At 44.8% G+C, this 24197-nt stretch overlaps 1 protein-coding gene and 1 pseudogene across 9 annotated transcripts in view; one reads left to right on the top strand and one right to left on the bottom strand.

Annotated features, from left to right (window-relative positions):
- The window catches only part of RBM10 (RNA binding motif protein 10), a 42502-nt gene that overhangs the window by 17090 nt on the left and 1215 nt on the right, over window positions 1-24197 (bottom strand). For all 9 annotated transcript variants that reach the window (XM_030933704.1, XM_030933713.1, XM_030933712.1 and 6 more), the window contains exons 2-3: window positions 23145-23286; window positions 537-720 (exon numbers count right to left, since the gene is read on the bottom strand). In XM_030933704.1, the coding sequence (XP_030789564.1) occupies window positions 537-720; window positions 23145-23286 (326 nt within the window). The remainder of the gene's footprint in view (window positions 1-536; window positions 721-23144; window positions 23287-24197) is intronic.
- On the top strand, window positions 12002-13727 carry LOC115898734 (annotated as a pseudogene).

A 24197-nucleotide genomic window follows, 5' to 3' on the forward strand; every position in this document is an offset into this window, starting at 1 on the left:
GGTGTAAACATCATGCCTCATCCCTCAGGCTAGGGTGAACTACCCAACATGGCACTGGCTTTTCCAGAAGTGTCCTTCCCTTCTGTCTAGGGGCTCTGTTACCACTGGGAATGTCCATGGCTGGCCTCCCAGAGCTCCTCAGCTTGGTAGTCTGCATTCCCCTGGTTGTCCTCCCAACCCCCGACGCCGGGTCCCATGGAAGAGGCTCTTCAAGTGCCCAAGTTGGATGGGAGCGGGCAGTACGGGGTTCACGGTGAGTCATGGGCCCGAACTGAACAACAGGGAGAAGGAAAGAGTGGTGGCCAGGGGCCCTCAGAAGTATAGAGCCAAGCATGTGGAAGCCAGGGAGACTCAGGTTGGGAGAGCAGCCCTCAGAGAGGGGAGTGGGAACAGGCCCTCCAGGTGAGGCAAAGCCACCGAGCACAGTCTGAAGGCATGGGAGTGGAGAGCCGCCTGCACACCCTGCTGCAGCCAGACACAGAGGGCCCTTGGGAGCCCATCCCAGTCAGGCCTGGCGCAGCTCGCCCCCTCCTCACCTCCGCACTCTGCTCCTCAGATGAGTCGTCATAGTCGTGCTTGCCCTCCTGGCTGCCGTACTCGCGGGGATATGAACGGTAGTCCATGTCCCGGTAGTCGTGGTCTCGGCTGCGGTTCTCCCCACCATCATCCTGCGAGCGGTCAGTGGCTCCATAGCGGCCAGTCCTGTCACCACGACCACCACTAGTGGAGGAAGAAGGATGGGGAGGGATCAGAGGTTGCCCTTTCTAAAAGGTGCAAGAGGCCCAGGTGATGTGTTCTCATGGTTATAGGGTTTTGTTTTTTTGGAGGAGCATACAACAGAAGTGACGTGCCCTTCTGATCCTATCAGATAAGGAAGTATATGCTACCACCATGACTTAGCTCTGGTGATGTTAACCTTGGTCATCTGGTTAAGGCAGTGTCTGCCAGGTTTCTCCCCTGTAAACTTTCATTTTCCCTCCCTCTACTCTATTCTTTGGAAGCCCTCAGGCCTGCCCCGGGACAGGGATTCCTAAATACCTACTCCACATCTCTGAAGTGCAACCCGCCTCTCTCTGGTCCTATGTCACTCTCCGGTCCATGCCACTGGTTTCTCTCATGAGCACCTTGGTTGTGGCCTGGCTGGTCTCCTCACTTCTACCTGGACCTCCTCAGTTCAGTCTCTACATCCCAAATCCCAAATGTGAGTGTTCTCTAAGGCAAAGCCACTCAAACTCATCTCAGTCCCTTCAGTGGTTCCCCCTCAGTCTCAGGATCAAACACCAAAATGCTCACCAAGGTCCCATGCAGTTTGCAGGATCGCCAAGGGTGAGGCCCCTCCTCCCTGTCTTGTACCACGTCCTCTGCCCCTGCTTCACTGTCACCTTGCCGACACTAGCAGCTCTTTCATTAAAATTTCTCCTACCACAATAACTGGAAAATATTTATCTCAAAGCTGATTTCATCTGCATTTTTCTTTTCTTTTTGAGAATGGATCTGGCACTGGTGCCTAGGCTGGAGGGCAGTGGCATGATCAGGGCTCACTGCAGCCTCAACTTCCCAGACTCAAGCCATCCTCCCACCTCAGCCTCCTGAGTAGCTGGGACCACAGGCACGTGCCACCACACCCAGCTCATTTTTGTATTTTTTGTAGAGATGGGGTTTTACCACATTGCCAAGTTGGTCTCAAATTCCTGGGCTTAAGTGATCCACCCACCTCAGCCTTCCAAAGTGCTGGGATTACAGGCCTCCACCACTGTGCATGGCCTAATCTGTGTTTCTTTGATGAGTTAAAAAATTAGAATATGGGCTCCAGGAAATGAGGGGACCCTTGGCTCACTGCCATATTCCCTAGCACTCAGTAGGCGCTCAACAATTATTTTGAACAAATAATGACTAAAAAAGCATTCTAAGAGCAACCAATATATGTTTATTTAAAATAGAAAAAACTAGATGACATAGAAGAATGCTACTATACCAACAGGATTCCAATTCTGGTTGGGAACAACATGAGAATGTCCGTTATCAACAGCATTCTTAACATTATTCTAAAGACACTAGCTAAAACAATTAAACAGGGAAGGAAGAAAAGAGGTTAAAAGCTGGAAAGGAGAAGGTAAAATTACCATTATTTGTAAATGAAAAGAGAGTACACCTGCAAAGCCTAAGAGAATCAACTGAAAAAACTGTTATAAATAATAAATCAGTAAGGATGCTGGGTACAAATTAATGTAACCGCTGTTTAGAAAATAGAAAGGTCCCAAGTACAATTCATCAAAAAGGTTAAATACCTAGACATGTGCAAGATATAATGACTATACTTCACATATATACCAGGATATATTTCTTTTTTTTTTTTTTTTTTTTGAAGTGGAGTCTCGCTCTGTCGCCCAGGCTGGAGTGCAGTGACGCAATCTCGGCTCACTGCAAGCTCCGCCTCCCGGGTTCACGCCATTCTCCTGCCTCAGCCTCCTGAGTAGCTGGGACTACAGGCGCCCACCACTGCGCCCGGCTAATTTTTTGTATTTTTAATAGAGACGGGGTTTTACCGTGGTCTCGATCTCCTGACCTTGTGATCCGCCCGCCTCAGCCTCCCAAAGTGCTGGGATTACAGGCGTGAGCCACCGCGCCCGGCCTCAGGATATATTTCAAACAGTTCAAAGATTTAAATATAAGAAATGAAGGCCGGGCGCGGTGGCTCAAGCCTGTAATCCCAGCACTTTGGGAGGCCGAGACGGGCGGATCACAAGGTCAGTAGATCGAGACCATCCTGGCTAATACGGTGAAACCCCGTCTCTACTAAAGAATACAAAAAACTAGCCGGGCGACGAGGCGGGCGCCTGTAGTCCTAGCTACTTGGGAGGCGGAGGCAGGAGAATGGCGTGAACCTGGGAGGCGGAGCTTGCAGTGAGCTGAGATCCGCCCACCGCACTCCAGCCTGGGCGACAGAGCCAGACTCCGTCTCAAAAAAAAAAAAAAAAAAAAAAAAAAGAAATGAAACCATAGGCCAGGCATGGGCGGCACTCTGGGAGGCTGAGGTGGGCAGATCACTTGTGGTCAGGAATTCGAGATCAGCCTAGCCAACATGGTGAAACCCCATCTCTACTAAAAATACAAAAATTAGCCGGGTGTGGTGACACGTGCCTGTAATCCCAGCTACTTGGGAGGCTGAGGCAGGAGAATCGCTTGAACCCGGGAGGCAGAGGCGGCAGTGAGCCAAGATCAAGCCACTGAACTCCAGTCTGGACGACAGAGTAAGACTCTGTTTTTAAAACAAAACAAAACAAAACAAAACAAAAAAAGAAAACAAAGAAAGAAATGAAATCATGAAAGTAAAAGAAGAAAATATGGAATAATTGAATAATTTATTTATAATCTTGAAATGGGGACACCTATAATCCAAATCCAGAAGCCACAAAAGAAAAGATTACTAAATTCAACTACATAAAAATAAAATACTTTTGCTTGGAGAAAAAAACAGAAAAACAAAAAACGTCATTAACCAAGTCAAAAGACAATAAACTAGGAAAAAATATGGGGAAAGGAAGTGAACAGAATTCACAGATAAAAATATAAACTGTGTGTATCTGAAAAGATGCTCTATCTCACTTACAATGAAAGATGAAAATTTTGCTAGGTGAGATGGCTCATCCTGTAATCCCAGCACTTTGCAGGGCCAAAGTGGGAGGATGGATCGCTTGAGGCCAAGACCAGCCTGGACAACATAGCAAGATCCCGTCTTTACAAAACCACCATCAATCACCACCACAACATATTAGTTGGGCATGGTGGTGCACATCTATAGTCCCAGCTACTCAGGAGGCTGAGGCGAGAGGACTGCTTGAGCCTAGGACTTCTAGGTTACAGTGAGCTATGAGTGTACCACTGCACTCCAGCCTGAGTGACAGAGTGAGACTCCCTCTCAAGAGAAAGATGAGAATTAAAACTACATTGGATAGACTGTTTTAAAATAAACTTTATTTTACTTAAGACAAGGTCTCGGTCTGCTGCCCAGGCTGAGTGCAGTGGTGCAACTATAGCTTACTGTAGCCTCCACCTCCTGGGCTTAAGCAATCCTCCCATCTCAGCCCCAACTAGCTGGGACTACAGGAATGCACCACCACATCCAGCTAATTTTCAAATTTTTTATAGATACAGGATCTCACTATGCTGCCCAGCATGATCTTGAACTTTTGGACTAAAGTGATCCTCTCACCTCAGTCTCCCAAAGTGCTGAGATTACAGACGTGAGCCACTGCACATGGCCTAAAATAAACTTGAAATTTTAATTTCTGTATATTTTTTCTAGATTTTTTTTTATTGTGGTAAAATATACATTTACCATTTAACCATCCTTTTTTTTTTTTTTTTTTTTTAAGATGGAGTCTCGCTCTGTCACCCAGCCTGGAGTGCAGTGGTACAATCTCGGTTCGCTGCAACCTCTGCCTCCCAGGTTCAAGCGATTCTTTTTCTTTTTTTTTTGGTGATGAGTTTTGCTCTGTTGTCCAGGCTGGAGTGCAGTGGCACAATCTCGGCTCATTGCAGCCTCGGCCTCCCGAGTAGCTAGGACTATAGGCGTGTACCACCATGCTTGGATAATTTTTGTATTTTCAGTAGAGACAGGGTTTCACTATGTTGGTCAGGCTGGTCTCGAACTCCTGACCTCGTGATCCGCCTGCCTTGGCCTCCCAAAATGCTGGGATTACAGGCGTGAGCCACTGCGCCCGGCCTCAAGCAATTCTTGTGCCTCAACCTCCCAAGTAGCTGGGACTACAGGTGTGTGCCACCATGCCTGGCTAATTTTTGTATTTTTAGTAGAGATGGGGTTTCACCATGTTGGCCAGGCTGGTCTCGAACTCCTGACTTCAGGTGATCCACCTGCCTTGGCCTCCCAAAGTGCTGGGATTACAGGTGTGAGCCACTGCGCCCAGCCTCTTTTTTTTTGAGACAAGTTTCACTCTTGTTGACCAGGCTGGAGTCCAATGGCGCAATCTCGGTTCACCGCAACCTACCCCCCCCCCCCGGGTTCAAGTGATTCTCCTGCCTCAGCCTCCCGAGTAGCTGGGATTACAGACCTGCACCACCACTGGCTAATTTTTAGTAGAGACAGGGTTTCTCCATGTTGGTCAGGCTGGTCTCAAACTCCTGACCTCAGGTGATCCACCCGTCTCGGCCTCCCAAAGTGCTGGGATTATAGACATGAGCCACCGCGCCCACCCAACCATTCTTAATTATCTAATTCAGTGGCATTAAGTATACTAACAATGTTATGCAATCATCACCTTTTCCAGGAAATTTTCATCATCCCAAACAAAACCTTTGTACCAATTAAACAATTCCCACCCCACCCCACAGCCTCCATTCTACTTTCTGTCTCAATGAATTTGCCTATTCTAGGTACTTCATATAACTGTAATCATAATAGTTGTCCCTATGTGTCTAGCTTATTTCACCTGGCATGTTTTCAAGGTTCATCCACAAGGCAATATGTTAGAATTTCCTTCCTTTGTATGGCAGAATAATACTCTTCTACTGTAGTATGCACACACCACATTTTGTTCATTCATCTGTTCATACACAGTTGAGCTGCTTCCACCCCTTGGTTATTTTGGACATTGTGAATAATGCTGCTATGAATACTGGTGTCCAAGTATCTGAATTATTGCTTTCAATTCTTTTGGGTATATACCTAGGAGTGGAATTGCTGGATCACATGGTAATCCTATGTTTAACTTTTTCTGGAACTGCCAAACTGTTTTCCACAGGAGCTGTACCATTTTACATTACACAGAACCCAGTGTTGCACAAGGGTTCCAATTTCCCCACATCCTCACCAACACTTGTTATTTTGCATCTTTTCATGTGTTTACTGGCCATTTGTATATCTTTATTGGAGAAATGTCTATTCAAGTCCTTTGCCCATTTTTTTTTTTGTTTTGTTTTGAGATGGAGTCCGACTCTGTCACCCAGGCTGGAGTGCAGTGGCACGATCTCAGCTCACTGCAACCTCCGCCTCCCAGGTTCAGCTTCCCAAGTAGCTGTGATTACAGGCGCCTGCCACCACACCCGGCTGATGTTTTGTATTTTTAGTAGAGACAGGGGTTTCACCATGTTGGTCAGGCTGGTCATGAACCCTTTGCCCATTTTTAAATTGGGTAATTGTGTTGTTTTAAGAGTTCTTATTCTGGATGTTAATCCCTTACCAGATATATGATTTACAATTATGTTTTCCCATTGTGGGTTGTCTTTTCACTTTCTTGATAGTGTCTTTGGAAGTATAAAAGTTTCTAATCTTTTGTTGTTGTTACCAGCAGTCCCTGAACCAGAATAGGTTCAGAGAGACTTCCAAAAGTTTCTAATCTTGGCCAGGCATGGTGGGCTCACACCTGTAATCCCAGCACTTGGGGAGGCCAAGACGGGCGGATCACATGAACCCAAGAGTTTGAGACCAGCCTGGGCAACATAGCGGAACCTCATTGCTATAAAATAAATAAAAATAAACAAAAGTTTCTAATTTTGATGAAGTCAAACTTCTTATTTTGAAATAATTTTACATGTACAGAAAAGTTCAAAGAATCCCTGTATACCCTTCACCCAGCTTTCCCTAATAGTAACAAAACTAGGGCAAATTTGTCAAAACTAAGGAATTAACTAAACTACAGATTATATTAGAATTCCACCAATTTTCTCACTAATACCCTTTTTCTGATCCAAGATTTAATCCTAAATATCACATTACATGTAGTTGTCACATTCCCTCAGTCTCCTCTGGCCTGTGAAGGTTTATCAGTCTGTCCTTGTTTGTTTTTAACGACCTGAACAGCACTGGCCAGGTATTTTGTAGAAAGCCCTTTAACTGGTTTTGTTTGATGTGTTCTGATGATTAGACTTGAGATTATGGATTTTTTTTTTTTTTTTTTTTTTTTTTGGAGAAGCATACAACAGAAGGGAGATAGTGAGATGCCCTTCCGATCATATCACAGAAGAGAGTACATGATAACAACATGACTTATCTCTGGTGATGTTAACCATGATCACCTAGTTAAGGTGGTGTCTGCCAGGTTTCTCCCCTGTAAAATTTCTCTATTTCTCTTTCCATACTCTATTCTTTTTTTTGAGATGGAGTCTCACTCTGTTGCCAGGCTGGAGTACAGTGGCACCATCTCAGCTCACTGCAACTTCTGACTCCCGGGTTCAAGCAATTCTCCTGCCTCAGCCTCCTGAGTAGCTGGGACTACAGGCACCCGCCACCACCCCCAGCCAATTTTTGCGTTTTTAGTAGAGACGGAGTTTCACCATGTTGGCCAGGCTGGCCTCGATCTCCTGACCTCACAATCCACCCCCCTCGCCCTCCCAAAGTGCTGGGATTACAGACGTGAGCCACCGCGCCCGGCCTCCATACTCTATTCTTTAGAGGTGAGTCTCCCAAGACCAGCCCACAGTCAAAAGGAGGGTAATTGTGCTCTACCTCCTGGAGGAGGGAATATCTACATTATTTGGAATTACATAAAAATTATTATTTATAATAACTATTAAATACTATATTGTACTATACAATAATCACTATTATTTAGAATTCTTCTGTAAGGAAGATTTGATAGAACATTTTTATTCTAACAGATTTACAACAGTCCAATGTTTGAAAACAAACAGCAAGGCTGTGTGGAAAACAGGCACTTTCATATTACTGGTAGGAGTTAAAAATGGAATAATACTTATGGAGGAGAATTTGGCAACAGCTGACAAAACTAAAAATCTACATACCCTTTGACCCACAGTTCTACTTCTGGGAATTTAAAGTATACATATACTTGCACATATACAAAAAAGTTACTGTAGCACTGTTTAAAAAAACAAAGGATAGGCTGGGCGCAGCGACTCAAGCCTGTAATCCCAGTACTCTGGGAGGCCAAGGCAGGCGGATCACGAGGTCAGGAGATGGAGAACAGTCTGGTCAACGTGGTGAAACCTCGTCTCTACAAAAAATACAAAAATTAGCTGGGTGTGGTGGCGCGCGCCTGAAATCCCAGCTACTCAGGAGGCTGAGGCAGGAGAATCTCTTGAACCCAGGAAGCCAAGGTTGCAGTGAGCTGAGATTGCGCCACTGCACTACAGCCTGGCAACAGAGTGAGACTCCGTCTCCAAACAAACAAACAAAATAAAAAAACAAAGGATAAGCCAGGGGCCGTGGGTCATGCCCCTAATCCCAGCACTTTGGGAGGATGAGGTGGACGGATCGCTTGAGCCCGGGAGTTCAAGACCAGCCTGGGTGACATAGCAAAACCTCATCTCTACAAAAAAATACAAAATTTAGTTACACGTGGTGGTGTGTGTTTGTATCCCCAGCTAGTTGGGAGGCTGAGGCAGGAGAATCACTTGAGGCCAGGAGGTCAAGGATGCAGTGAGCCATGATTGCACCACTGTACCTGGGTGACAAAGCCAGACACCCCCCCAAAAAAACAAAAACAAAAACAAAAATCATAAAGGTAAATGAATTAAAACATGAATAGACAGATCAGTGACATAGAATAGAATCTACAGCATACAAAAACACACGTGGAAGTTCAGTATAAGCCAAAGGTTATATTTCAAACTAACAAGGGGAAAATGAATTAGTCAATAAATAATAGTTACAATAACTATCTGGCCTAGGGATCAGCAAACTATAGCCAGTGGACCAAATCCAGTCTCCTTAAATAAAGTTTTAGTGGAGGCCAGGTGTAGTGGCTCACATCTGTAATCCCAGTACTTTGGAAGACCAAGGCAGGAGTAACCCTTGAGTTCCAGACCCAGTCTGGGTAACACAGTAGTCAGACCTTGTCTCTACTAGAAAAAGAAAAAAAAAAAGAAGAAAGAAAGAAAAAAAGAAATTAGTGGCGTGTGAGGCTGAGGTGGGAGGATCCCATGAGCCAGGGAGACAGAGGCTGCAGTGAGCTCTGATCGCGCCACTGCACTCCAGCCAGTCAGGGCAACACAGCGAGATCCTGTTTCAAAAAATAAATTAATTAAATAAATAAAGTTTTACTGGAACACAGCTATATCCATTCATTCATTCATAAATTGTCCGTGACTGCTTTCAGTTTAGTTGCAACAGAGACGGTCTTGCAATGCAATGCCAAAAATATTTACCATCTGATCCTTTACAGAAAAGTGTTGCCTACTAAGAAAACAAAGGTGTTTACTTCTTTGCCACTTAGTGTTGCCCGCTAAGAAAACAAAGTTGTGGCCGGGCGCGGTGGCTCAAGCCTGTAATCCCAGCACTTTGGGAGGCCGAGGCGGGTGGATCACGAGGTCAGGAGATCGAGACCCTCCTGGCTAACACGGTGAAACCCCGTCTCTACTAAAAATACAAAAAACTAGCCGGGTGCGGTGGCGGGCGCTTGTAGTCCCAGCTACTCGGAGGCTGAGGCCGGAGAATGGCGGGAACCCGGGAGGCGGAGCTTGCAGTGAGCCGAGATCGCGCCACTGCACTCCAGCCTGGGCGACACAGCAAGACTCCGTCTCAAAAAAAAAAAAGAAAACAAAGTTGTTTACTTCTTATGCCAAATAAACTCTGGATGGGTGAAAACTTAAATTCCCAAATAGAAACCATAAAAATATTAAAGAAATCTCTCTCTCCCAAAAAAAAAATCTCAAAACTGCTTTCTCCCATGGCTGAACTAGTTTGCATTCCCACCAACAGTATATAAGCATTCTTTTCTTTGCAGCATCACCAATGGTTTTTTTTTTTTTTTTGACTTTTTAAATATTGTCATCTGACTGGCATGAGACAGTGTCTCATTGTGGTTTTGATTTGCATTTCTGATGATTAGTGATGATAAGCATTTTTTCATGTTTGTTGGCCACTTTTATGTTATCCTTTGAGAAGTATCTGTTCATGTCCTTTGCCCATTTTTAAACTGGAACTTTTGCTTTTTGCTTGTTGATTTAACTTCCTTGTAGATTCTGGATATTAGACCTTTATCAGATGCGTAGTTTGTGAACATTTTCTCCCATTCTGCAGGTTGTCCATTTACTCTGTTGGTAGTTTCTCTTGTTGTGCAGACAGAAGCTCTTTAATTAGGTCCAACTTGTCAATTTTTGGTTTTGTTGCAATTGCTTTTGGGGGCTTAGCCATAAATTCTTTGCCAAACCCTGTATCAAGAAGGGCGTTTCCTAGGTTTTCTTTATAGGATTTTTTTTTTTTTTTTTAGGTGGAGTTTCGCTCTTGTTGCCCAGGCTGGAGTGCAATGGCGCAATCTTGGCTCACCGCAACCTCTGCCTCCCAGGTTCAAGTGATTCTCCTGTCTGAGCCTCCCAAGTAGCTGGGATTACAGGCATGCACCACCACGCCTGGCTAATTCTGTATTTTTAGTAGAGACAGGGTTTCTCCATGTTGGTTAGGCTCGTCTTGAACTCTCGGCCTCCCAAAGTGCTGGGATTACAGGCATGAGTCACCACACCTGGCCTTCTAGGACTTTTATAGTCTGAAGTCTTACATTTAAATCTTTAATCCATCTTAATTTTTGTATATGGTGAGAGGTTAAGGGTCCGGTTTCATTCTTCTGAATATGGCTAGCCACCTATCCCAGCACCACTTATTTAACAGGAAGTCCTTTCCCCCTTGCTTACTTTTGTTGATTTTGTCAAAGATCAGATGGTTCTATGTGTGCGGGTTTATTTCTGCATTCTCTACTCTGTTCCACTGGTTTATGTGTCTGTTTTTGCACAGGACCATGCTATTTTGATTACTGTAGCCTTATAGAATAGTTTGAAGTTGGACAATGTGATGCCTCTGACTTTGTTCTTTTCGCTTAGGATTGCTTTGGCTATTCGACCCAGTAATCCTGCTACTGGGTATATACCCAAAGGAAAATAATTCATTCTATCACATGCACCCATATGTTCAATGCGGCACCTTTTTTCCTTTTCTTTTTTTTTTTTTTTGAGACGGAGTTTTATTCTTATGGCCCAGGCTGGAGTGCCATGGTGCAATCTTGGCTTACTGCAACCTCCACCTCCTGGTTCAAAAGGTTCTCCTGCCTCAGCCTCCCGAGTAGCTGTGATTACAGGCATGCGCCACAACGCCTGGCTAATTTTGTATTTCTAGTAGAGATGGCATTTCTCCATGTTGGTCAGGCTGGTCTTGAACTCCCAACCTCAGGTGATCCACCCACCTTGGCCTCCCAAAGTGCTGGGATTACTAGCATGGGCCACTGCGCCTGGCCGTTGCAGCACTATTCACAATAGCAAGGACATAGAATCTGCCTGAATGCCCATCAATAGTGGAGAAGATAAAGAAAAATGTGGTACATATACACCATGGAATACTATGCAGCCATAAAAAAGACAAAATCATGTCTGTCACAGTCATATGGATGGAGCTGGAGGTTGTTATCCTAAGCCACCTACCACAAAAACAGAAAACCAAGTACTGCATGTTCTTACTTATAAATGGGAGTTAAATGTTTAATGTACATGAATGCAAATATTGGAACATCAGACATTGGGGATCACTAGACCGGGAAGGTGGGAAGGGGGGCGTGGGCTGAAGGACCATCTGTTGGGAACTAAGCTTACTGCTTGGGTGATGGGATCAACAGGGCCTCAGGCTTCAGTGTCACGCAATTTACCCATGTAAAAAAACCTGTACGGGTCAGGTGTGGTGGCTCACGCCTGTAATCCTAGCACTTTGGGAGGCCGAGGGGGCAGGATCATTGACGTCAGGAGTTTGAGACCAGCCTGGGCAACATGGTAAAACTCCGTCTCTACTAAAAAATACCAAAATTAGCTGGATGTGGTGGTGCACGCCTGTAGTCCCAGCTACTGTGCAGGTTGAGGGACGAGAATTGCTTGAACCAGGGAGGCGGAGGTTACAGTGAGCCAATCGCCCCACTGCACTCCAGCCTGGGTGACAGAGTGAAACTGCGTATGAAAAAAATAACAACAGCAACCCGTATGTGGCCCGCGAGCTACAGCTGGGTGGTCAGGGCCACCCCGGCCTGGGGCGGGGGTGGGGAGGGGGATGGTGGAGAATGTGACACCAGGTGGCCCTAATCCCGCACCCCAGCCCTTTCCACATCCCTGCCACCAGAGGTGCCCACATGCTCCCAGTGCTCACTGGTCAACAGACTCGGCCTATGGGCGATTTCCTCAGGACCCAGGCTCCTTGCCCAAGGAGGAAGATGGCAGACTTTTCTGAAAGGGAAGAAAGTTGGCTAATGGCTGCGTGAGAAGAAAATCAAGAAGCTCAATTTCCAGGCCTTGGCGGAGCTGTGCAGGAAGCGAAGGACAGAAGTGCAGCTGAGGCCAGGAGTGGCAGCTCACGCCTATAATCCCAGCACTTTGGGAGGCTGAGGAGGGTGGATCACCTGAGGTCGAGAGTTCGAGACCAGCCTGGCCAACATGGTGAAACTCTGTCTCTACTAAAAATACAAAAATTAGCAATGCCCAGTGGCAAGCGCCTGTAATCCCAGCTACTCGGGAGGCTGAGGGAGGAGAATCGCTTGAACCCGGGGGGCAGAGGTTACAAGGAGCCGAGATCACGCCACTGCACTTCAGCCTAGGCGACAGAGTGAGCCTCATCTCAAAAAAATAAAAAATAAAAAAAAGAAGTCATGCAGCTGAACCTCAGCCAGCCACCAACTGAGGAACAGGGACCCCTGGAATTCATCATTCACAAGTTGACCAGTGTCATCCTTGAAGCCGACCAGAATGACAGCCAGTCCCTGGAGCTGGTGCACAGGTTTCAGGAGTACATTGATGCCCACCCTGAAACCATCGTCCTGGACTCCTCCCCTGCCATCAGAACCCTGCTTGACCGCTCCAAGTCCTGCAAGCACATCTGGAAGATTGAGGTCTACATGGAAGATGGTAGGATCTACTCACTGCCCTTCATGGAGGAGCCTGTGCGGGGATGACACCATGTGGCTACTGGAGAAGAATGGCCTGGCTTTCCTGTTCATTTGCAAAACCAGACTGGCTCACAGCACCAACTCTCACGAGATGGCTATTGCGTTCAATCAGGAGGGCCTGAACGGCATCCAGTCACCCTGTGTGGTCTAGAATTTCATCAACCACAACACCGTTCTGTACAAGGTGTTCATGGTCGGCGAGTCCTACACTGTGGTCCAGACACCCTTGCTCAAGAACTCCATGGACACAATGTGACCGCGAATCCATCTTCCTCAATAGCCACGAGGAGTCAAAGCTGGAGTCATCATTGGTCCTGACGGAGCTGGACAAGATTGAGGGGTCTGGTCTGTTCAAGAGCAGCCGAGCAAAAAGGTCATCTGGGAACTCCCCCAGGCCCTGCGGCAGGCTTGGGAATATTGCTGCTCGGCACCGACATCATCATCAACAACCAGATGGGGCAGCATGCCGTCATCGACATCAGCGCCTTCCCAGGCTACGAGGGCGTGAGCAAGCTCTTCACAGACCTCCGGCACCACATCACCACCATTTTGCAAGACCAGAGCACAGCCACAGCAGCCATGGGGGATGTGGCCCTGCTGAGTCACAGCAAGCTCCTGGCTAAGCCGGTGGGCAACCTAGCAGGCGAGTGAACATGCAGCGCCAGCCCCGGCTGCTGCAGCAGCATGATGGGCCAGGACGCAACCTGGAAGGCCAACGCCTATGCGGGTGGTACCTCCAAGCTGCCGCACCCAAGACTCCGCTGCACCGCCAGCATGTCGCCCAGCTTCTAGCAGCACTGCATGGCCTCCCTGGCCAACAAGACCTCCTCCCAGTAGCCATGTAGCCAAGATCCAGAGGGGTGGCATGGGGCATACCCGCTAGGCTAGCAGCTCCCAATGGCACTGCTACTACTGAGAATCCCTAATGATCTGATTATTCTTTTTCTTAACTTTTAACCTGCTTTTCTGACGTCATGATCTAAATGAGGGTTGGGGGAAGATGGAAGAGAACATCAAGTGGTCCAGCGTAGGGGAAAAGGGCCATCCCACCTGATTCCTGCTGTGCAGACTTCTTCACTGAGTTAAAAAAACAAAACAAAACAAAACCTGTATGTGCATCCTTTAACCTATAATAAAAGCTGAACTTTAAAAAAAGAAAACAAATATTAGAAAGAAATCATAAGAAAAAAATGTATCTTTTAAAGAGTGGGGTAGGTCTTCCTCAGCAAGCCACATCCCGGCAGTCATAAAAGGAAAATGAATAAATCTGGCTTTGTAAAAATTATAAATCTCTATAGAGTGTAAAAAATATGAGAAACTTAGAAATAAATATGTAATAAAGCAAGTATGGTAAAACGTTCATAGTAGAATCTAGTGGACCAGGCATGGTGGCTCACGCCTGTAATCCCAGCACTTTGGGAGGCCGAGGCAGGCGGATCACCTGAGGTCAGGAGTTCGAGACCAGCCTGACCAACATGGAGAAACACCATCTCTACTAAAAATACAAAATTAGCCAAGTGTGGTGGCGCATGCCTGTAATCCTAGCAACTCGGGAGGCTGAGGCAGGAGAATCACTTGAACCCGGGAGGTGGAAGTTGTGGTGAGGTAAGATTGTGCCATTGCACTCCAGCCTGGGCAACAAGAGCGAAACTCCATCTCAAAAAAAAAAAGAAGAAGAAGAAGAAGAAAAAGAATCTAATGGATGGGTATACATGGTGTTCATTGTAAAATTCTTTAAACTTTGCTACACGCTTGAAATTTCACACTAAAATATGGAAAACACCATAACAATAAGTAACAAATGGGGCAAATATCCATTAAACATGTTTCCAAACATTTTGGCTGATTTCCTTTTTTTTTTTTTTTTTTTTCAAATTCCACCTCAAGTTTATTTTTAAGGATTAGTTGAGCAAGTTTGGAGTTAGAAGTGAGAGAATCATGTTTAAAGGAAATGGTAGGTCATCCATAGAACAGCGTTCAGTCATTATGAAAAAAAAAATACTTCTTGCTTTTATAGTACCATCTTCCTCCATTAGGCCTACCTGCATACTATGCTTCATCAACTCTAAGATCACCTCACAACCATACCATTATTTTAGGCACCACTATAAGGTAATGTATGGCTAACAAAACTATGACAAACCATTGATAATATATCCAGATTTCATATATGTTGCAGTGCATCTTAGTTGATGAAAACAAAAATATACAAAACATGAGACACAGTAAAAATGAAAACTACCACTTCATTATACTTTTTCACAAGCAAATAGTGCTCAAAAATGTGAACAGCCAGACATAGTAGCCCACACATGCAATCCCATATACTCTGGAGACTGAGGCAGAGGATCACTTGAGCCCAGGAGTTTAAGACCAGCTTGGGAAACACAGCGAGACCCCACAGAAAAAATTAAAGCCAGATGTTATGGCACACACCTGTAGTTCCAGCTACTGGGGAAGCTGACGCAGGAGGGATGACTTGAACCTAGGAACTGGAGGATGCAGTGAGCTATGATCACACCACTGGACACTGTCTCTTTAAAAAATGTGGATTTCCATTTTTAAAACAATTATTTGTTCATGTATTCATTCAAGAAATATTAACCCAACATTTGCTATATAATAAGTACTGTTCTAGGTGATGGGAATACTGCTGTGAACAAAATGAAGTCACTGTCCCCATGAACTCAGCTTGGAACCCAAATTGTTTCCTTCTTTCTTGAGATGGAGTCTCACTCTGTCGTCCAGGCTAGAGTGCAGTGGCAGGATCTCAGCTTACTGCAACCTCCACCTCCCGGGTTCAAGCAATTCTCCTGCCTCAGCCTCCCGATTAGCTGTGATTCCAGGCGCCCACCACCGCGCCCAGCTAATTTTTTATATTTTTAGTAGAGATGGGGTTTCACCATGTTGGCCAGGGTGGTCTCAAACTCCTGACCTTGTGATTTACCCGCCTCCGCCTCCCAAAGTGCTGGGATTACAGGCGTGAGCCACGACACCTGGCCCCAAATTGTTTCCTTACAGTAAATGCCTGGAGAAGAAATCACTGTCAGTGGTATGAGTAGTTTTAAGGTTCTTGATACAATCGATTTGAACTGCAGTCATCAAAATTCAAGAACTGGGGCCAGCACAGTGGCTCATGCCTGTAATCCCAGCACTTCAGGAGGCTGAGGCGAGTGGATCACCTGAGGTAGGGAGTTCGAGACCAGCCTGGCAAACATGGTGAAACCCTGTCATTACTAAAATACAAAAATTAGCCGGGCGTGGTGGCAACACCTGTAATTCCTGCTACTCAGGAGGCTGAGGCACAAGAATCCCTTGAGCCTGGAAAGCAGAGGTTGCAGTGAGCCAAGATCACGCCACTGCACTCCAGCCTGGAAGACAGAGTGAGACTATCTCCAAAAACAAAAACAAAAAAAAAGGAAAAAAAAAATCAAGAACTGAACAGATACGAATAAATTTATAAATTTTCAGACGAAATTATCCTGAACTCTCTTGACATCCAATATCCAAACCAAATAAATTCAGGTATTGAACTTTTGCTATCTAAACTCAGGAAGGGAACATATTTGGATAGAAAGGAATACTTTTAATTGGCCACCAGAGCACTCTGAACAAACACCTTCCAAAGGCATACCCCTTTTATAAAGTATTTCTAGGATGCTGGACTGAATAATCATATATGAGGATCTTCACAAAATGAGTATTTCTAGAAAATATAAAATGTTAAAATTGGCAGAAGAGATGAAATGGTAATCAAAAACCAGCTCATCAGATGCTTTTATATTTTTTGAGACAGGGTCTCACTCTGTCACTGAGGCTGGAGTGCAGTGGCATGATCACGGCTTACCACAGCCTCAACCTCCCAGCTCAGGTGATCCTCCTGCCTCAGCCTCCTGAGTAGCTAGAACTATAAGCACCTGCCACCATGCCCAGTTAATTTTTGTATTTTTTGTAGAGACAGAGTTTTGCCATGTTGCCCAGGATGGTTTCAGACTCCTGAGTTCAAGTGATCCAACTGCCTTGGCCCACTGCGCCCAGCCTCCAGATGCTTTTAAAGGTGAGTTCTACCAAGTTTTTCAAGGTACAGATAATTCTTCTACAAGTTTCTCCAATAAAGAGAGAATAACAAAGGCTGCCCAACTCATATCATAAGGCTACCTTAATTCCAATGCCAGATAAATACTGAAAATAAAACTATTGGACTACTTCACTGATAAATACAGGTGTAGATATCCTAGATGATACAATAGCTAATAAAATCTAACAAGGTTTTAAAAATACACATAAATCACTAACATTTCTGCCAAAAACTCATGAGTAAGCATTAGAAAAATCCAAACTGAGAGACATTCTACAAAACAACTAACCTTAAAACATGCTTTCAGTATAATCCATAGGTTCAGGAAAAAAAAAAATGACAAGGTCATAAAAGACAAAGATAGAATAACTGTTTCAGATTAAAGGAGACAAGGAGTTCAATGCAATACATGATCTTGGACTGGATCCTGGGTTGGGGAAAACCGCTATAAAGGACATTACTGAGAAGAGTGATAACATCTGAATACGATAAAAGTACTATATAATTATTAAATGTTCTGATATTGATAAGTATATTGTGGTTATGGAAGAGAACACCTTTGTTCTTAGGACATACATGCTGCCAGACTTAAAAGGTCATGTCAGACTGGACGCCGTGGCTCACGCCTGTAATCCCAACACTTTGGGAGGCCGAGGCGGGCAGATCACCTGAGGTCAGGAGTTTGAGACCAGCCTGACCAACATGGAAAAACTCTGTCTCTACTAAAAATACAAAATTAGCCGGGCATGGTGGTGCATGCCTATAATCTCAGCTACTTGGGAGACTGAGGCAGGAGAATTGCTTGAACCCAGGATGCAGAGGTTGCAGTGGGCTGAGATTGCACCATTGCACTCCAGCCTGGGCAACAAGAGTGAAACTGACTCAAAAAAAAAAAAAAAAAAAAAGGCATGTCTGCCACCAACTCAAACAATTAAAAAAAAAATTGTGTGTGTATGTGTGTGTGTCTATGTAAAGATATAGAGCTATAGGGTGGGCCAGGTGCGGCAGCTCACGCCTGTAATTCCAGCACTTTGGGAAGCTGAGGCAGGCAGATCACCTGAGGTCAGGAGTTCGAGACCAACCTGACCAACATGGTGAAACCTCGTCTCTACTAAAAATACAAAAATTAGCCAGGCGTAGTGGCAGGCGCCTGTAATCCCAGCTACTTGGGAGGCTGAGGCAGGAGAATCACTTGAACCCGGGAGGCGGAGGTTGCAGTGAGCCAAGATCACGCCATTGCACTCCAGCCTGGGCGAAAGAGTGAGATTCTGTCTCAAAAAAAAAAAAAAAAAAAAAAAAAAAAAAAAAAAAAGGATATAGAGTGATAGAGCAAATGTGGCAAAATACGATAAATAATTCTGAGTAGAGGATATATGGGAATTCATTGTACTTTTTCTTGCAACCCTTCTGTAAATTTGAGATATTTTTATTTTCAAAGTAAGAAGTCATAAACATATACATACATACCATGATCAAGTGGGGTATAGCTCAAGAATGCCAAGGATATAATTTAATGCAATTTATGAAATTTTTATTTATTTTTTTGATATGGAATCTCGCTCTGTTGCCCAGGATGGAGTGCAGTGGCACGATCTCAGCTTACTGCAACCTCCACCTTCCAGGTTCAAGCGATTCTCATATCTCAGTCTCCCCAGTAGCTGGGGTTACAGGCATGCGTCACCACGCCTGGCTGATTTTTGTATTTTTAGTAGAAATGAGGTTTCACCATGTTGGCCAGGCTGGTCTTGAACTCCTGGCCTGAAGCGATCCGCCCACCTTGGCCTCCCAAAGTGCTGTGATCCACCACCATGCCAGGCCACAATTTATGAAATTAATGGACAAGGGGAGAAAAAAGCACAGGATTTTGAAGTTTAATACTTATTTATGGTCAATCTTAGCAAACGAAGATTAGATAATTTTCTTGATTTATTAAAGGATACATTCTAAAAACTTACTGCATGCATCATACTTAATGGAGAAACTTTAGACACATTCCCTTTTATTCCTCTCCATTCTTTCTACTATCTCAACTGCCATGTGCTGAGGATGGCTACACAGAAGGGGCTGCCTGTCAGCCCTAGATTAATTGCTCTTCTGCAGACTGCCTTTGTAGGAAAGAAAAGTAAACTATCTTGTCTAAGCCATTATTCTTTGGATTTTCTGCCATAACTAGCCAAAGTAAATCGTAATTTGTGCACCCAGTATCACTTATACTATTTAATATGGTACTAAAAGTCCTGGACAATGCTATAAATGAAGAAAAATAAATAAGTGACAGGATAGATTTGCACACAATATGACCAACTACTTAGAAAGAACATCAGAATCAACAATGAAGTATTAGAAATAACAAGGGCATACAGCAGGGGTAACTTACAGAAATCAACAGCTTTCCTCTACCCCAGCAAATACCAGCATAAAAAATATTTTTCAAAAAATAAGATAACGGCCTATAATCCCAGAACTTTGGGAGGCCAAAGTGGGTGGACTGCTGGAGCTCAGGAGTTCAAGATTAGCCTTGGCAACATGGCAAACTCTGTCTCTACAAAAAATTAGCTGGGCGTGGTGGCGGGTGCCTACAGTCCTAGCTACTTGGAAGGCTGAGGTAGGAAGATCACCTGAGCCTATGGAGGTTGCCACTGCACTCCAGCCTGGGTGACACAGCAAGACCAAGTCTCGAGAAAAAGAAAAAGATAATGAAAGTGACTGAAGTACCTAGGGATTACTTTAAAAAAGAATACATAAGACTTGTATTTCTATTTATGAAAATGAAAGCTTTTTATGCTCTTCACATAAATTTCAAAATATTCTCTACACAGGTCTTAGATGAGATGACTATGTACAAAGATAATTTTCCCCAAATTAATAGAGAAGTTCAGTGCAATATCTATCAAAATTCTTGTTGTTGTTGAGGGACTTTGATAACTTTTGATATAGAATAAAGCCCCACGAATGATTAAATCAACTTTGAAAAATAAGTGCAAAGGAGCTATTAAGACATTCTATAAAGCCATAATAATAAAACCAGTAAGGTGCTGGCACAAGAATGTGTAAATAGACCAGCGGAACAAATTACATCGCTCAAGACGAATCCATGTACATGAGGGAACCTGAAATCAGATGCGGTACCACAGATCAATAAAGAAAGAATGGACTACTTAGGAGGTGGTACTAGAAAAACTGCCTACTATATGGAAGAAAATAAAACCAGAGCTTACCTTATGCCATATTCAAGAGTGGAATCTAGATGGATTAAAGATCTGAATGCAAAAGGTAAAAACTATACATTAGGGCACGGTGGCCCACGCCTGTAATCCCAGCACTTTGGGAGGCCAAGGCGGGCGGATCACGAGGTCAGGAGATCAAGACCATCCTGGCTAACATGGTGAAACTCTGTCTCTAATAAAAATACAAAAAATTAGTTGGGTTTGGTGGTGGGCGCCTGTAGTCCCAGCTACTCGGGAGGCTGAGGCAGGAGAATGGCGTGAACCTGGGAGGCGGAGTTTGCAGTGAGCTGAGATCGTGCCACTGCACTCCAGCCTGGGTGACAGAGCGAAACCCCATCTCAAAAAACAAACAAGCAAAAGCAACTATACGTTAAAAGATAAGGCAAAAAAAGTGATGTTGGGCAAGGCGCGGTGGCTCACGCCTGTAATCCCAACACTTTGGGAGGCCGAGGCAGGTGGATCACCGGAGGTCAGGAGTTCAAGACCAGCCTGACCAACATGGAGAAACCCCATCTCTACTAAAAATACAAAAAATTAGCTGGGCGTGGTAGTGCATGCCTGTAATCCCAGCTACTTGGGAGGCTGAGGCAGGAGAATCTCTTGAACCCAGGAGGTGGAGGTTGTGGTGAGCTGAGATTGTGTCATTGCACTCCAGCCTGGGCAACAAGAGTGAAACTTTGTCTCCGGAAAAAAAAAAAAAAAAAAAAAAAAAAGTGATGTCAGCACATCAAAATTAACAACAGGCATCTACTCTTGGGGGAATTATTAAGTAAAATGCAATAGACATGCCCCATGATGCCCTTGCCAGCAATTGGAAACAAAGCAGTAACATACACATGGCAATACAGACAGATGTTAAAAATACAGCACTGTGCTGGGTGCAGTGGCTCATGCCCGTAATCTCAGCACTTTGGGTGGATCATGTGAGGTCGAGAGTTTGAGACCAGCCTGACCAACATGGAGAAACCCCATCTCTACTAAATATACAAAATTAGTCAGGCATGGTGGCGCATGCCTGTAATCCCAGCTGCTTGGGAAGCTGAGGCAGGAGAATTACTTGAACCTCGGAGGCAAAGATTGCGGTGAGCCGAGATTGTGCCATTGCACTCTAGCCTGGGCAACAAGAGCGAAACTCCGTCTCAAAACAAACAACAACAAAAAAAAACAGCACTGTTGGCCAGTTACAGTGGCTCATGCCTTTAATCCCAGCACTTTGGGAGGCCAAGGCAGGAGAATTGCCTGAGCCCAGGAGTTTGAGACCAGCCTGGGCAACACAGAGATACCCTGTCTCAAAACAAAAAACAAAAAACAAAAAAAACTCCCACTCTAAGTAATACAAAGTTCAGGAAACAAAATGAAGACTGTGGCACTATGCCATGTGTGTCAACTGAAAACACAGTCGCTCAAAACAACACTTCATATTTCCATTTTCTATGAAAATGTATCTACATGATACATTTACAGATACATGTATCTATATGATACATTTGTATATGTATGTATATTTATATGATACATGTATCTATATATTTACAGATACATTGTATCTATATGATACATTTACAGATACATGTATCTATGATACATTTGTATATGTATGTATATTTATATGATACATGTATCTATATGATACATTTACAGATACATTGTATCTATATGATACATTTACAGATACATTGTATCTATGATACATTTACAGATACATGTATCTATGTGATACATTTGTATACGTATGTATATTTATATGATACATGTATCTATGATACATTTACAGATACATGTATCTATATGATACATTTATATGAAAACAATGTATATAATAAATCTGATACATTTTCTACGATATGTATCATAGAAGGATACATATCAAACACACAGAGCAGCTGCCCACAGAGGTGGGAATTGGGAATAAAATGAAAAAATAAACGTGGCAAGAAGAAGCCTTGTGCTGACCTATGACAGAAACCTACCTTGAACTGGAAAGTATGATGAATTCAAACCTCTGCACTTGAGGCCTTTTAAAAGTCAATGGATTTACTTGGTAATAAAGTTTGAACAAAGTATGTATGTCAGCTACTCAAATTCAGATATGGCCACAGAGCACTTCTAGTGAATACCATCCAAAATCAAATGTCTTTCAAAAAACGTTTCTAATGAAAGCCAAGACTGAATAACACTAGGTGATGACCTTATCTCAAATTTGGGCTCATTTTTCAGAAAACAAAATATTACAATTCTACGTTTTTAAAAGGGGTGGTGGTAGAGGAAACCCTTTGTAAGACATTTTAAAAATTATTTTCTCTTTTTATGAAGCTATCGACTCTTGAGTCTTAATAGAGGCTTTCTGGGAGAGTTAGGTCTGCTTTTCTAGGCAATCTTCAAGTGTCATGGCTGGGTCACCTGCCTCGGAATCACCTGGATGGCAAGGGATCACTGAATTTTACTCAGAATTTCTGTATTTTACCCAGTGTTCCAGCTATTCCTTGTTCATAGCAGAGCTGAAGAAATAACTGTCTGAGAGTATCCATTCCAAGCAAGTATCATGCCAACTGTAGCCCATACTGTCCCTGGAATCTCCCACTATCTAACCTGACTTGTCCCCTAGTGGTACTGGGCAAATCCTGACTCTGATGGTGCCATTCCCACCCATCCCTCACACCCCAGGCTATAGCCCCAACCTCAACCTCCCACCTGTTAACTGCATAGCCTCGCTGCGACACCATGAGTACTCAGAAGGATGCAATCTCATGTCTCATTCATCACTGCACTCTCAGAGCCTAGCGCAAGTCCTGGCTCACAACAGGTGCCAAATACCTGTCTGCTGAAAAGAAACTCCTCATCTGCTATTGCTGTTTCCTCTACCCAGAAGCCCCATCCTAGCACCTTCTTGGATCAATTCTCACAGAGGCAAGCCTAGGCTGTTTGGGAGGCTGGGAACGGATAACTCACCGTCTTTCATACTCCATGTCCTGATAGGGCCTTCGGGGGCTGCTGGGGCCCCTCCTCAGCCGCTGGCTCCGTTTCACTTCCCAGCCACCCCCGCTGGTGCTACCATGATCTGCCAGCCTGGGTGATGTTTCCTGCAGGGACTCTGCAGAGAATGGAGGGAAAAAAGGGGTCAAAACAGTTGGGACAGAGAAGGCCTCCTTGAGAAACCCTCGTTGTCAAGGCTCTTTGCCGCCCCTTAGCCCAGGGACGTTGTCTTCTAGCTCCCAGCACGCCTGTGCATCATAGTGTGAAGGTAGCCCCTACTTGGCCTGCTCCTCCCTTTCCCCGCAAACATGAGGCTAGAGCCCACTGCCCTAGAAAACAGCAAAGATTTCAGCAGATGGGGCATCTTGCAGAGAGACCTGGCGGGGCCACCCACGGTGTGATCAGGGCTTTGCCACCTAAGACAGGTAGACAAATTCAAGCCTGGGGCTGCATCCCAGGGTGGCGGTACGGATACTCTCAGGGCTGAAAGTCTTGCCTGAGATTCAGCACATCAGGCAAGACTTCACAACAATGGGGGCCCCAGGCACCCACCAGGCTCCTTCCATGGGCCCCAAGGGACCATCTCATCCTCCCAACAAGCTGCTGGCTGTCCCCTATAAGGCAGCAAAAGACCATGAAAGGTTCTTGGGGGTGTGTATGAAGGGGCTAACTTGGCAACGAAACAGCTGCTACCTCCCTGGGCTCCTGGCCAACACAGCCTTGGCCCTCACACAGCAACTGGCTCAGCCCTGAGCCCTGTCTCTTATGTGCAGCCAGGTCCCAAGGTGGTTCCCTCCCCAGGGCTCAAGCCCGTTTTCCAGAGGCAAAAGGGGCCCTTTTGGAGGCTGTTCTGAACCACTGTGCTCTTCTACTGGGATGGAGCAGCAGCCACTTCATCCAACCCTCAGGGCTGTGGTGAGAACTCAAGGAGTCCTGAGAACCCTGTGACCCAGCCAGAGGTCGGGATGAATCTCAGATCTTCAGGCCCCACCCTCTGAACAGGAATCAGGTAAAGCCAGGCAAAAACAG

The sequence above is a fragment of the Rhinopithecus roxellana genome, chromosome 7 (assembly GCF_007565055.1).
Source record: "Rhinopithecus roxellana isolate Shanxi Qingling chromosome 7, ASM756505v1, whole genome shotgun sequence".
In the NCBI taxonomy this organism is placed as follows: domain Eukaryota; kingdom Metazoa; phylum Chordata; class Mammalia; order Primates; family Cercopithecidae; genus Rhinopithecus; species Rhinopithecus roxellana.